Genomic DNA, 15,853 nt, shown 5'->3' with positions numbered 1-15,853 from the left:
ATAGAAAGATGTTTCAGTCTTGTTTGGTTGAGGTATGAAATTTTAAATGAACACATAAAATAAAATAATCATGACTTTTGCAATAATCCAGAAGTGAGCTAGGTTTAGGCCTTTAGTTATGAGTAAGTTATTCAACTTAAAAAGCCTACATTTGATTGATTAATAAATATCTTATTTTAAAGAGATGGTGTGCTGAGGCAGGCTGGGCCAGGTAAGCTTATCTGCAAGCAGGCCACACCCTACCCATCCCCAACAATGTATTCATATTCAATGCCAAAAGTTACTCATTAAACTCAAGCGGTATTATGTCCTGGGAAAACCATTATAAACTTGGCCTTTAGCAGAGCTGATCTCTTAACAACTATCTCAGAAAGACGAAAATGGGCAATCGTCACGTAAGTATTTATTGCCTTTGGGAATCGAGCAAAGTTTTAATTTTGGTTATAGCATGTGCACAAATTTAAACTATTAAATCATGATCGGCACTTTTATACTTGACCATTGTGGTTAACCCTTATCACTGGTTTTTGCAATAGCACAGCATGCTTTTGAAATACATTTGCAATGTATTTTTCTCCGTTAGTCAAAAATCTCTTACAATGGAGATTAAGATTATGACTAAGATTAAGATTCTTTTAGAGAAGTGTTTACAACAAGGTAATAAACAGTGCCTTGCAGAGCGCAAAATGGTTAATATGCATTTGTGGAATGAGTGACTAAAGCTGTCGGTAGCAGAGTGGCACAGAAGTTCATAGACGATGGCCATTAGAATTTGGCAGGGAAGACAGGTTCTTGTTGCGAATATCAACAGATCAAGGTAAAATTATACTCCAGCAAGGCCGTAGCACTTGGATTGAAAGGTGAAAATATTCCAGTATGATTTCTAAACAGCATCCAACATCCAGATATTTGCAAATATCCATGAAATGGACTCAATAGTTTACTTTCCTTCTGAAATGCCTAGGCTCATGTGAATAATACATCTAAACCATTAATAACTACAAACTGCCAAAAACGCTACCATTTGGAACCAGCTATGCACAAGGCAGGTCAGAGTAAGATCTTAAAAAATGAATGGCTAAAGCTGTTGCAATAAGAACTTTAACAAGGCTTTGCGGCACCTACCATAGCTTCCCACAGCAAGGATGATTTACTGTGAGAACCCAAGGAGCGAGAGAATAAAGCTCCAAAATTATCTGTAAACTCTAACTTTATGTTTTTTTTCCTTTGCTATGAATTAAACTTGCACTCGGATGGTTGCAAACCTACAGATATCTTCTTCAGAGAGGCATTATTTTTAAATCACCTGTAAACGATATCACATACTAGCCAAGATTATAAGCCTGCAGTCAGAACATCTTTCAGAGAAAATGAAACCTACTCTTGAAACACTTGTGAGAGGGGCCGAGGACCTCAGGGGCCATGACCTGTCCCCGCACGGGCACTTCAGGAGGACATTTCATCCCTTGAAAGTCGACCTCCCAGGGCAGCTGACTCCTGTGATTTGTCTAGCATTCTTACGTATTTCTCTTTTGAATCTTCAGAGCCATTCTTACTCCCTCTCAGAAGGCAGCCAGCAGTTGCCCAAAGGGGACACCTCAGCCTCGACAGCCGTGCGCCCTCTCAGCCACCCGTCAGGGAGCGGACAGCTGGAGGCCCAGCAGCCTGTAAGCACGGTTTTCCCCTCCAAATCCTGGGTGGGACGGGGTTTTCTTCTGGGCCCGGTATTACTCACCAGTGACCTGTGGTACTGGACACACCCCTCCAGTCTGAGAATGTCATCGTCAGGCATCAAAAAAATGTCCCTGGGAAAATGTTTGCCATGATATTTGCAGCTAATATAAAAACGTAATTTTAAGAACTGAGTTTACACTTCCAATAGTGTCCCCTTAACAAGGACTAAAACGGGAGAGCATGAGGCTACAAGTGGCCACAATGACATTTTTTTAAATACTAATGATATTTAACGTGTGCCCAAGGAATGAATATGTTCTAAGGCTGTGTTTCTGAATGAGTAAATGCAAGGCCGTCTGACAGGACAAAAAAAAATTTGTCCCAGTAATGACTTACATCCTTTGCGTTAGAAAGTACCTTGCATATCTATAAACTTAAAGCAATGCTTGTAATTCTGAAGCAACTATGCAACAAAAACAAATTTAAAAAATTAAATAAAAAGGGGAAAATTTACATGCTAGTATAAAGCACAGGGCGAGGAGGTGCAAACGTGTGTCGCTGGTTCGGTGTCACGGACAAAGCTGCCGTGCGGGACTGAACGGCGGTGCGCAGTGTGAAACCCGTTCTGAGGGCCAGGGTGCGGCTCCTTCTGACTTGCAGCCCGTCCGCAACGGGATGTGGTGCGTGACTCCTGAGTTCTCCTACCACGTTTCTCTATCCACGCTACTGAGAAACTTCTGTGTGTCAGACTCCTGGGATACGATGGGGCCTCCTCTTGGCTAAACTGCGTGACTTCTACATCAAACCTCCCTCTGTTCTTTGTTCTGTTGTCGTCAGCCTGCAACAACAAACGTGTGGCTGCTCGGCATCTAGACAGCTGCACGCAGACACACAAATGCAGGCGCTGAGGTCTCGAGCCTTAGCCACGATGGGTCGTCCTGATGTGCAATGTGCTGTCGGTCATTTTTTAAGTTATCGGCACTAACTACACTATTGAAGAAACCTACCCGGAGAGCTCTGAGTCCCCAAGAACACGTCCACAGATCAGGGCTCGCACAGAACCGTCTGGCAGACACTGCTGTGAAGCCAACAGCGTCTGGGCCAGGAGGCGACGTTTTCCATGGTCCTAAAACATGGAATCCTAGACAATTCTGAAAACTGAAAATTACTTTTTTTTGCTTTGTGCTTTCCCCAATCCTTCTATCATCATTAATTATTTTTTTTTAAACTAGAGACCTAGTGTTTGTGACTAACGTATTTGGAGCACTAATAAGATTCTGGGTTGCTGTCATCAGCTAAATCACACCATGTCCACAGAGCCTGCTGAGCCTGGGGGTGCGTCCTTGAGTTCCATGAACTCTGTGCACAGACAGAAAAGTAAGACCCATCTTACTTGGAAAAATCTTCTTAGGTCTAGCCAGATGCCTCTCAGTATCTACCCTGGGAGTTGTTTTTGAGAAACTCAGTATCTAGAGCAAAAGAGTATTGAGATTGAGTGAGATGGCTTTGCAGAGAGTGTGGCTGTAGGGTATTAGCAAAGTAACAGAGAGAATGAGATGTAGTGGGGCCATTGATATATATGGGAAAGAATCACAAACTGAAGAGGACTCAGGATTTCTGGGGAATTATTTTCAAGGCCGATAAACAGGCACTACACGAGACCAGAGCCTTGCTACTCAAAGTGTGGGTCCTGGACAAGTATTGGTATCCACGTGGTTGCCTGGGAGCTTATTAGAAATGCAGAATCTCAGGCCCGCCCAGACCTCCTGAATCAGAATCTGCATCTTAAACAAGATCCTCCAGCGATTCTCATGTGTGCTAAAGTCTGAGAAGCGCTGAACTGGGGAACAAGTTCTCAAACTTGGATGCACACTGGGGAGTTCTAGAACCCACCGGTGCCTGCCCCCCAGAGCCTCTGAATGAACTGGTGTGGAGGTTGGCCTGGCCTCTGGGATTTGTAAATGCTCCCTAGACAATGCTACTGTACCACGGAGTTTGAGAAACACTGACCTGGGGCGTACCACTGTCTTTACAAGGACAGATCGGCACACTGTCCGTGAAAGCAGGTGCCATTACAACTGCCTGAAAGTGAAAGCCACCCTGTAAATGTGAGGACATCTGCTTAGCGTCCTGCCGTGGTGTTTGTAAACATGCTACGTTTATGACTTCCTTGTGCCAATATTTAGCCAACATAAATATTATCTAAGAGGGAGAACAGTGGTGGGTGAATAACAGGCAAGCTCAGATGAAGGTGGACAGGGAAGGACACTGGGGAGCCACAGGACAAGAGGGGAATAGGTCCAGATTCCCCAAAAAGAAGGGAGGCTGTGGAGGCAGGTAAAACTGTGACTGGGGATCTGAGATAAAAGTGGGTTTGGTTTTAACTGAGAGTGTGCACTAAAATGTGATAAAAAAAAAAGCCAAAGAAGCACAGTGAACCCCAAGCAGAAGCCAGCCTGGGCGAGGCAGTCGTACCTCTTCTCTCAGGAAATGTTTTGTGCCAGGAAGCTAGCGTGTCAGGTCCCCACCAGGAGTCACAACACCCCCGAACATCAAACAGGGCATGCAGTAAAGCACACCTTCTTGACTGAAACACAGGTTTCCCATTCGAAATCGAGCTGTCTTTGAGACACAGTTTCACAGTCGTGGCTTGGAGGTTTCTTGTCTACAGTAGATAAAGTGCAGTCATTTAAAGAGGTGGGGAAAGGCTTCCAGGACAAGGACGCAGACAGAAGGAAGAGCATGCAAACCGAAAACCTGACACAAGGACTCTCAAGCCATAGGAGCCTGGGCCCCTCAGTGGAGGGGGTGGAATGGAGGCACCCCAGGGCGTGCCAGCGTGTCTGCTCCACCTCACAGCAATAGGAGCCCCAACTCCTAGTGGTGAGGGCATAACTGGAGGTTTAAAGGGGCCTTCTTTGGAAATGACATGATGGCGACAACGGAAATTTGTCAAGAGCTCACTGCACCGTGAGCTGTTCTGAGGGCGTTGGCCCTGGTCGTTGATATTTGAGCCTTTCATTCCGCTTAGTGCTCTACCCATGGCACATCATTTAGTTCTCCCAACAGAGGGAGAGGCTATTATCTTTCACCTTTTAAATATGTGGAAAGTGAGGAAAAGAGAGGTTATGTCATTGGTCCAAGGTTGTACACGTAGGAGGTGAAGAATAGATTTGGATTTAGACAGAAGTTCTTCACACTATGCCTTGGGCTCATTACAGGCTCATATGACACCAAGTAGGAGCTAAAATATTGGGATTTCTGAAACTATTGAAGTGGGTGTTCACCTCGTCATCCACTCTCTACCCCATCCCTAACTTCCTCCTTTTCCCCCAGGCTGGACTAGATGTTCTTTTTTCTTTCTTTTTTAAAAAAATGTTCTTTCTTAATGCTTCCATAATACTCTGTACATAAAGCCATCCTTCTTCTCCCATGTGGTTTTAGAACTGTTTATACACCTTCCCTGCACTGGATTGATAGCTCTCTGGGGGTAGGACTGCATCCTTTTCATCTTTGCATACCCATTGCCAACACAATGTCTGGCACACAGAAAATGTTCAACAAGCATTTGATGAACTCATCAATTCATTAAATTTTCTAAAAGAGCCTTAAACCACTGGAGTCCAAATCCCTTTGCCCAGTCACACCCCAGACCACTGTGTGGGTAAGGTCGTGGTACCTGTGTGTTCAACATTCCCCTAGTGATTCCAATGCACCCAAAGTTGAGAACCATGGGTCTAATATTAGGTGTTCTTCTAGTGCCATGGTTCCTAAATGGGGTCCCCAGACCAGCACCATTGGTGTAACCTAGGATCTTGTTAGGAATGCAGATTTTGGGCCAGATCTACTGAGACAGGGAATCTGAGGGTGGGGCCTGCCCAACAGTCTGCAGCTGCACCAGCCCTCCAGGTGATTCTGATGTTCACTCAAGTTTGAGAGGCAATGTGAAAGCAAAAGGCTCTCACAGGCCCAGAGGCTAGGGCTTTGTCCCAGCCTTGGCAATGAACTACTCCCACCATTCAGCCTACAGACATGCCTGGATGACGGCATTTAAAATCTGCTTAGCCCTCGGCCCCTCACACCACATGCGACCCAGGGAACTGCCCCATTCTGCTCCGTCCTCCATCCCACCCCAGGCTGCACTTTCTCCCACCTCACCCTAGAGCAGAGGAAGGCAGCAAGAGGAGGCCCTCTGCTAGTGCAGAGGAAGGAAACTACTCTCCATTTTTTCAGGAAATTCTACATACTCTTTTAGAGAAACTACTATGAGCCAAGCACTGTCTGAGACTCTGTAGGTACACAGAAGAATAAGAAAAGCCCACAGCCCATACCTTGAAAATGGGCTCATGATCTAGAAAGGGAGGCAAACAAACAAATAATTATAATGACATGTGATAGATATGCTAACAGAAATGTGTCCATGGTAAAAAGACTGGAAATTAGACAGTGGAGAGAGTGGTTCTGTGCAGGAGAAACAAGGGGACCGCACTTTGGGAACCACTGCCTGAGGCAATCGGGAAGCCTCAGTGGATCTCAGACAAAGGAATGACAGGGTCAGAGCCATGCTTCGGATGGACCACGCTGGGAGCTGGTGGAGAAAGGGTTAGAGAGAAACACAAATGAGGGCAAGTAAAGCACTTGGGAAGCAGTGGTCCTGGAAAAAGATGACGAACCTCTGTCCCCAACTAAAACAATGACAATGGAACTGGAGAAGAAGACAGACTGAATGGTCAAGTCAACATAACTTGCTGGCTGATTGGATATGGGAGGGGAGGGACAAGGAAAAATAGAGTAACTCCCAGGTACCTGGTGTGTGCACCCGGGTAGATGGTGACACATCCTGGGGATAAGGCAGAGGAGAGGGTGAGTTTGGTTTGGGGATCTGCTGGGTTTGAGGCATCTGTGATATAGATGGGTATAAAGCCTAGCAGGTAGCTGGATCTGAAACTCAAGATAGAGACTCCCAGTCAAGGTAGAGGCGTAGGTAAACGCACTTTGCCTCCTCATGCAACCACAGGAAGAATTACAACTAGACCTCAAAACAGAAAACAACCAGAACCATCAGGAAATCGAGCTGTATGGAAGTCTGAGAACTGAGGCTCTAAAGAAGCCACATTCATCCAGCAGGAGGAGCAGAGACGTGGAGACAGGCAGAGAGAGAGTCACAGAGATGTGGTGTGGCATGGAGAGGCAGTGGCAGCAGAATGGGTGGTCCCACATTCACATGTGGTGGATAAAAATAGAGAGGGACACCTTGGGAGCAAGTGATCACAGCCCCAGGCCAGACCACATAGCCCAGGGTTCCAGTGCCAGGAAGATAAATTGCCATAACTTCTGGCTGTAAAATCCAGTGGTGTTTGGGGCAGCAGATGAAACTGCTGGATCTTCAGGAGACTCTGCTTAAAGGGCACACAAGGACTTAGAATGTACACAAGGCACATTGTAGGATTCAGCACCAGGGCAATAGCTGGAAGGGTGCCAGTCGTAATAGGAAGTAAGAGAAGTGACTGGAATCAGGGCAAGTACTGGGCAAACCTACAGAAGCCAGATAGCAGCACTGTCGCTTCTCCAAGCCCTCCACCCACAGAGAGCCACAAAGTCACCACTTTGAAACAGGTTGCCCCCCTCCCCCAACTCCGGTGATTACCTACGGCTCTGCCCTACACAATTTACAGGTGCCTTTTCAACCACAGGCCATGTTACTAAGACAGGGAGTCAAAGCACCTCTACCTAATACACAGAAACAAACACATGGAAGCTGCCAAATTGAGGAGACAAAGAAATATGACCCAAGTGAAAGAATAGAACAAAACCCCAGGAAAAGAACTAAAGGAAACGGAGATAACCAACCCAAAACACTGGTGATCAGGATGCTTAAAGAACTCACTAAGTATGGCAACAATATGAAAAAGCCCCAGGAAGAAGTGAAGGTTACACTAAGTGAAATAAAGAAAAAATCTACAGGGAACCAACAGTGGAGGGAATGAAGCCCAGATTCAAATCAATGATTTGGAATGTAAGGAAAAAAGTAAGCATTCAATCGAAACAGCAAGAAAAAATAATTCATAAAAATGAGGATAGTATAAGGAGCCTCTGGGATATCTCCAAATATACCAACATCAGAATCATAGGGATGCCGGAAGTAGAAGAGAAAGAGCAATAAACTGAAAACTTATTTGAAAAAATAATGAAAGAAAACTTCCCTAATTTGGTGAAGGAAATAGACACATAAGTCCAGGAAGCACAGATAGTCCCAAACAAGTTTGACCCAAAGAGGACCACACCAAGACACGTCATAATTAAAATGCCAAAGGTTAAAGATAGAGAATTTTAAAAGCAGCAAGAGAAAAGCAGAGAATTGCTTACAAAAGAGTTCCCATGAGACTATCAGCTGATTTCCCAAAAGAACCTCTGCAGGCAATAAAGGACTGGCAAGAAATATTCAAGGTGATGAAAAGCAAGGACCTACAACCTAAATTACTCTATCCAGCAAAGCTAACATTTAGAATTGAAAGGCAGATGAAGTGTTTCCCAAACAATGTAAAGCTTAAGGAGTTCATCATCACCAAGCTATTATTACATGAAATGTTAAAGGGGTTTATTTTTAAAAAAGAAGATCAAAACTACGAACATTAAAATGGCAACAAATGCACAGCTATCAACAAGTGAATCTAAAAAAACAAACTAAACAAACAATAAGAACAGGAACAGAATCATGGATATGGAGATCATTTGGAGGGTTATCAGCTGGGAGGGGGGAAGGAAGGATGGGGGAAAAGGTGCAGGGATTAAGAGGCATAATTGGTAAGTACAAAATAGGCAGGGGGATGTTTAGAACAGCATAGGAAATGGAGAAGCCAAAGAACTTATTTATTCATAACCCATGGACATGAACTAAGTGGGGGACTGCTGTGGGAAAGGGGGTTATCAAGCAGAGGGAGGAAAAGAGGGAAAAACTGGGACAACTGAAATAGCATAATCAAAAAAATATATTTTTAAGAAAAGAGAGAGAAGGCAAGGCTTGAGGTAGTTTGGGAGGTATGCATTCAGTTGTTTTTAAGATGATGTGTGTTCGATTACAAGTAGCAGTCAAATTACCAGACCAACAGTGGCTTAAATAACAAACACATTTAGTTATCAACGCTAAGAGGAAGTCTGCAAGGAAGGGATTCCAGTGTTGGTTCAACAGTTCATTAGGGACCCATTAAGGACCCATTAGGGACCCTGTCTGCCTCTCCATTCTGCCACCTTCGACATGCTGGCAACATCTCCCTTGTGGGTGCAAGATCATGGTCATGGGCTTAGGCTAATCATCTCACGTGATAGGGTCACAAGCAAGAAGGAAGGGGATAGAGAAAAAAGGGCCTTTCTCTTCCTGTACCACACCCCTGCCGTGAGGAAAATCTTTACGGAAAGCCCAAGCAGCCATTTCTTTCTATCCCATCAGCCAGAAATTGGTCAAAAGCCCATCCCTAGACCAATCCCTGGGAAGGGGGGAGAGGGAAAAGGATAGTCATGAATCATGATTCTTACCCAGGGCTGCTCGCTCTCGCTCTCTCATCCTCCCTTTCTCTGTGTGTGTGTGTATGCAAGTGTGTGTGTGTGTGTGTGTGTGTGTGTGTGTGTGTTTGTGTTGCCCTCATTCGCTCCTACTGAAAAGGAGCTTTCCTTTTCAATAGCATGGGAGGCAAAAGGAGTTACTGAGCAGCTCCACAGATAGCTCAGGCTCCACAGAGAATTCCATGCCCTCAAACAGACCCAGATTAACAACCTCAGGGAAAAGAATTTCATTCTCTACACATCTACGCATAAAAATGTTAGGGAAAAATTATAATTGGCTTGGGTCATACAGCTGCTCCTCGGACTACTACCACTGTGGCCAGGGTTGGCCTTACTTATCTTTGGGGTTGAGGGATATCTATTTATCATTATTATTTTCTTATAAGTATTATTTTTTATTAATATTCGTACTAATGCTGCTGCTACTATTAAGTGGACCAAAATAGAAAGAGAATGAAGAGTTGAAGATCAGAGAGAAAGGCAGTAAAATCATGCACCCTTCCAGTGACAAGGGTTTAGATGGTTGTGGTGGGAATGAAAAGAAAGCTAAAAATGTTTTAGAATTTTAAAGAAATAATTAATAGGCTTGGATCCAATGCACCTTTAAACTCCCTTACCAGGGGAAATAGCAACATCCATTGTTTTGATTCTGATTGAGACAGAAATTTGCTCAAAGCAAATTTAGCTATTTCACCATGTTTCCTTTTCATCAAATCAGAACTTGTTCGCATTATTGGTTACACCCTCCTACGCAGCACCATTCGATGCTGCAACGGCCCAGCCAGCCCCCAATATTTTCTCCTTTCAATCCCTTCTGCCCACTCTTGAAGATTCCAGAGTACATCAGCTTCTTTTTTTTCCTGCAAGTAATGAATCCCAAGTTTATACCTTCATTGAATTGGGAAAAAAAAAAAAGATAGCCTTGGCAATGGAAGAAGGACATGGATAATTCTTTCTAATGAGACAGAAAAGTGCTTTGTCTTTCATAAATCTTGAAGGCATGGTTTCTTTCATGGTTGAGTAACAGCCATCATCTGCCCAGTACCACACTATCCTCCAGGTTCACGTTCGTTAATGCAATACAGCAGTAATTGGATAGCTGGAGGTCTAACACTCTTCATGGTCTCCAACTCCCCAAACGATCTGTGGACAACCTCAAAGCAGACAGTCATTTCCCCAGGACACGAACACTTGTTTCTAGACAATGCGTGTTATTCTGCCTCTGGAAGGAACTCAGAGTACTCCGGCCCGACACAGCACTAAAGGGCTCCCTATGAATGAGTCAGCTGAGGCTACTGGTTGAGGCAGTGATGCCTGCGATTGTGATGCGGACAAAGAGCAGAGGGTGCTGACAGGCATCTCCCTTTGGATGGACTTGAACTCAAACTCTTCCTCCTGCTTACCTCATCCCTGTACTCGTCTTTCAGATTTGTCATCTGGGTCACTTTGCAAAAAAAAAAAAAAATTAAAGAAAAAAGACACCAGGGCCCACTTCTAAGCTTCCCTTTTAGGTAACCACAGCAATGTGCTCTTTGTGACTAGGGATCTTGCTTTAGTCGGTACTTATGGGCCATTTGTCAGGAGAAGCTCAGCCTCTCAACACTTTTTACAATGACGTGTTGACAGAATTGTTACAGTCATTAGGGCAGGGTTGTAGACCCTTTGCACACTAGATCTTGGCGCTATTGACAATTGGGGCCAGATTATTCTTTATTGTGAAGAGCTATTCTGTGCCTTATAGGATGTTTAGCAGAATCCCTGGCCTCAATGACTAGATACCCCTATCTGTGATAACCAAAAATGTATAGACATTTCCAAATGTTGTCAAGGAGGCAAAACTGCTTCTGGTTGGTTGAAAAGCACTTCATAAGACACAGACCTTAGACAGGAAAGCAAGGCTATGGGTAGACGTCCCCATGATGTCTTTGTCTGGCTGAATTCCCACCAGCAACCACGCATTTCTGCCCCTCTGCCCCAGACATTCCCTCACACACGATAAAAGCCAACTCATCCTAACCCTGTCCCCTGCTGGCGACAACAGAAACTGAGAGGCAAGCAGCTTCCCTACACAAGGCCATTAGCGTATTAGTAACTTCTGATGACCAGACTGAGGAGGGCTTTTCTGCAGAGATGCCCAATCATGAGGCTGCTGAGCTGCTGGTTTTCCCACCTAGAGGAGCAGTGCTCCCCTGGAAAGACACGGTCTGAAATGATCGTGGGTCAGTTTGCTCACCTCTGCTCTGGCTGGGCATAGCCCCCAAAGGGCTGCCCCATTCCGTCTTCCCATTCCAGAGCTCAGTGTCTGAGAGGCCCATCACATTGTCTGCACTTCTGAGTACACCGTCAGTGCCTTAAGGAGTGATGGTGCCTACCACCTTACAGCCTTGAAGGGCCTTATGGTCAGATCTTCTTATGATCGGGTCTCAACCCCATAGTCACCTTTGATTGGTCAATAACCCATTGACATGTATAACCCAGAGCAAAGCTAAGAAAACCGGTTTTTCTGGAAATGACCTAACAATGCCAATCTTCATTTAAAATGTTTTTAATATGCCAACATATAAATAATCCCAAACTTAGGAGGAAAGTCATTTTTTAATCTAGAAAGTTTCACTCAATTTGTGTAACACATGGTCAACATATGTAAGTAAATCATACTGAGATCTGACCCAAGTAGATTTTTAAAAAATTGTCAGCTCTATCTGCCAAATGATGCAGATAGTCCTACCCATTTAGACCAACAACCAATATGTACTTAGTTTATACATGGCATTTTAAAATTGCATCTCTGTAGAGATGGGTCAATAGCAACAAATAGCTCCATGTGTTCTCAGCACCCATCTAAGGTTGAGCAGAGCTCAGGGCTCCTAACATGCTTTCCTAGCTATCTGGTCTACCTCCTCAATTAACAGATTTCTAAAGGGCATCCCAGTGGGAAGAGGATCTAAGAATAGAGGAATCAACTTTGCCTTTAGTCTTTGTGACCCTGGAGAATCCCAATTAAAATGGAGCAATAAGTACATGGTGAAATACCAAATATTCTTCTAAGATTGAACCTGTGCTCATATATATCCAACAGAGCATTTAACAATATATATATATCATTTTTATTTGAAAGCTCCCCAAAAGCAACACTTTATCAAATTTATTGTCCCAATGAAACTGTGCCTAAGAAACTGTCAACTTAATAAAACAATGTCCTATTCATTACCCAAGATCCTTGTTTAAAGATGTGAATGGCCCTTCTGTTCCATTTCAAATTGCCCATCAATGTCTTCTAAACACGTCTGTGTAAATGTCACCAGGATATTTTCTGGCTCTGAATTTGTGAACTTTAACAGCACAGTACTTTGCATTCATAACCAACTGGTTTCAAAGTACAAATAAATGATCAGTTAGAGGCTCAAATAAATTACCCTGAGAGAGAGGAGTTTAGGTTTCTCTCTAAGCAAGTAGGTGACCCTGGGAAGATGGCTTAACAACCAGGCCCTGGTTCATCTGTGAAATAAAGGGGTCAGGTACGTTCACTGTTTCTCAGACTTCAGATGCAAGTGATAAAATCCAAACCTACACAACTTGGATCCAGAATTATATGTGTGATATATCGTATGCCATCGCTTTTTATCAATTGTGAAAAATGCCACAGAGAATCATATTGTCTTACTCCATCTCCCTGAGCTTCTGCCGAGCAGGGCAGGAATGAGTCCCAGTTTACAGATGAGAAGCAGAACATGCGGCTGCATTTGACTTCAGGAGAAACACTGGGAGCAGAGCTGACAATAATGCTTCTCCCGCACACACTTTGCCTGCAGGAGAAGCTGTCTTTTTTGATTTGCAAATAGTGGCCACTGGCCTTCATTTATATTTCACTTCCTATTGTCTCACTGTCAGAAACGGTTATAATCCCACAAACTATGCAAGTGGTCCACGGCTTCCATGGTCATTAGACAAATAGCAGGTCTCAACTGGTGTTTTGGTAAAAGACCAGCATTCTAAGAGTTGGACTGAGTTTTTCTACCATTAAATAAAAAATTTTTTGATAGGGACAAAAAAATAGTAAATAAGTTAATAGTAGAGTTTCTGGATCCAGATTGTGTTGGTTTGAATTCCCTCACTTACTAGCTTTGTGACTTCGGACAGGTTATTAACCTCTTTGTATCTTGGTTTTCTCATCTGCAAAATTAGAAGCAATAATACCTGCTTCGTATAGTTGCTGTGAAGAGTAAATGAGTTATTATATGCAAATTGTTTGGGCCAGTGCCTGGCGCATAGTGCTTTATTTTCTGCCATCATTCTCAATTTTATATGTTTTTCCCATAAATTTCTCTTAAACTTTTAGCTCTTGCTACTGCTTATTGAGAAGTACAAAATGGTTTCTAATTTTGGACAAAATTATGTCATCAGTTTAAAGGCGCCACACAAAGCACCATGTCAAGAGCCCATTCCATACTCTGCAGGAATCAGGTCAAGATGGAAAGAAGTCATAAAAATAACACAGGGCGCCCGCCACAAGCATCCTGCCAGGCCCTTTTGATACAAATCCTTACAACCCACCACAAGAAGGTCCTATTATTACCACCTTTCAAGTGGTAAAACAGAGCCTTAGAAAGAAGGAGGAAAAAAGTAGCATGCCAGGCTCAAGGGTGGATTTCTCGGGAAGGGGGTACCTACATGATCACAAGGCAGTCTCTCTCCCAAACTGGACCTCAGTGTCCCCAACTCTATAACGAACTTAAAAGCAACACAAACCAAGTTTAGCCCGGATTGTCAGCATTGGCTCAAGATCCCATGAACTCGCAGTGGTGGTGGCCATTGTTTACACTGAGGAGCATTCAGGAGGTCCATGGCTCTCCCCAGCACAACCCTCACCTGCCCCCCATTTCGTTCCTGCTAGTACACCCGGTCATCGCCTGGGGTCAATCCTGGCCCTCATTTGTAGTCTCCCCAGCCGCCTCCCGGTTTCACGTCACCTGGAACAGCAGCCCTCCTTAGATCAGTGTCTGAGTCCTCCGCCCTCCGCTACCCGGCACTTCCTTGGAGCCCTCCTGTCTCAGAGGTCGGACACCAAGCAACCACTTTCAAATATTTACTGAGCAGGCTGCAGTGAGCCAGGGCTTCTGGGCGACTGCGCTGGAACAAGCAAACAATCAAAATGCCACTCCCATCGCAGTTCAATAATACCTCAGAGTTTACAAATGACCCTCACATGCTTTGTCACCAAGCATCCCACTTCCTACGTGCCATAAGCTTAGTGTGTGCTGCAACCTGGCCTGTGCCACGGCATCCCAGACGTGACTGCATCCAAACCTCACACCACCCAGTGGAGTAGGTAAAGTGGAGTAGGTACAGCTGCACTTTAAAGACAGACGACAAAGGCTCAGAGAGATGGGTCGGCTCACCCACCATCATACAACCAGCGATGGGCAAGGAATAACAGCACACAGTAGGGCCGACTCCCAAGTCCACACCAGGTCATTATGTCATGTTTAGATCAATCGTGTTTGCTCTGCAGTGGCACAGTGACAGGTCACAGTCTCTCCCTGGAATGTCCTCCTCCACCCCACCACTCCTCTTCCTCATTTTCCCCCCTTGCCTAACCCTCACGAATCTCATGAGCCAGCATGAATGTCAACTTCTCCATAAAAATCCCCTTTTCTCCTCTTGGCTATTTGAACCCAACTGTTTACGATACCATAATACAACAGTCATGTATCTATTTCCATGTTTATTTCCCTGGGGTCAAGGACTGAGTTTCATAGATCACTGAGTCCCCCGGGCCTGGGGTAGTGTACATACAACACGATAAATCTTCCACACTTGCTGAGGGGAGGGGAGGGGGAATAACCAGGGAGGGGAAGGGGGAAAGGGAAGGAGGAAGCAGAGAACGAGAAGGGAGGAGAGGAGGCAGGGAGAGAGGAAGGAACTTGCCATCTATTACTTTTTCATTAATTCACATGTCCCTGAGGAGACAGTATATTCTTATTTTCCATTTTTGATGCTATCCAAAGAGAAGATCAAGCCACCGGGACTGACAAGTAGGAATGCATTGAAATAGGAGTGTACTTAAGGCTGGGTCCTGGAAAACCTGCTTCCTATGTAACACACAAAGCAGCCACTTTGCAAACCATATCTCTCCGCTAACTTTCCCACAAACTCCAACCTCCCAGTTCGCTGCAAGCGGGAGGAAGATTTTCTTTAAATGCTCCCTTTCAATCATAAGAGTTCATTTAAGCCTTCCTTAAACTGTGCTGACACAGGAGCCCTGGGTCCTGCGTCCGGTTTGCATTCTGCCCTCCTGCTGGGGTCTCAGAACCGGACCAGAAGCGGGCCCTGCTCCGGGGCAGGCAACGTGCTGAGGCTGGTGCACCCCTGGGTCCTTTCCCAGGGCAGGGTTTGCAGTGTTCTCTCTGCCCGGTGACACTGCTTCTGGGGCTCACAGTGTCTCCCTTTATTTTCCACACCTCCTCCCTCCAGAGAAAGGAGTTGTTCATTTCCTTGTTTGAGAGGCAGGAACATGGGGACATGGAGGAGGGATATGTAGACATGCTAGAAGGAAGAAAAACCAAGCCTGACTGACCATTCCCAGCTTATGCAGTCACCAGGCAGGGCCTCTGTGGAG

The 15,853-nt window shown here is 44.8% G+C and overlaps 1 protein-coding gene across 1 annotated transcript in view; it reads left to right on the top strand.

The window, feature by feature from the left end:
* Positions 1-298: 298 nt before the first annotated feature.
* ANXA13 (annexin A13) overlaps positions 299-15,853 on the top strand; it is a 46,654-nt gene continuing 31,099 nt past the window's right edge. The window contains exons 1-2 of the mRNA XM_045860706.1: positions 299-395; positions 1,545-1,667. Coding sequence (XP_045716662.1) covers positions 381-395; positions 1,545-1,667 — 138 coding nt within the window. The 5' untranslated portion in view covers positions 299-380. The remainder of the gene's footprint in view (positions 396-1,544; positions 1,668-15,853) is intronic.

The sequence above is a fragment of the Phyllostomus hastatus genome, unplaced genomic scaffold (genome assembly GCF_019186645.2).
Source record: "Phyllostomus hastatus isolate PE091 unplaced genomic scaffold, TTU_PhHast_1.1 phas_scaffold_21, whole genome shotgun sequence".
Classification (NCBI taxonomy): Eukaryota; Metazoa; Chordata; class Mammalia; order Chiroptera; family Phyllostomidae; genus Phyllostomus; species Phyllostomus hastatus.
The sequence above is the reverse complement of the archived record's forward strand: the minus strand, read 5'-3'. Positions and strand labels throughout refer to the sequence as shown.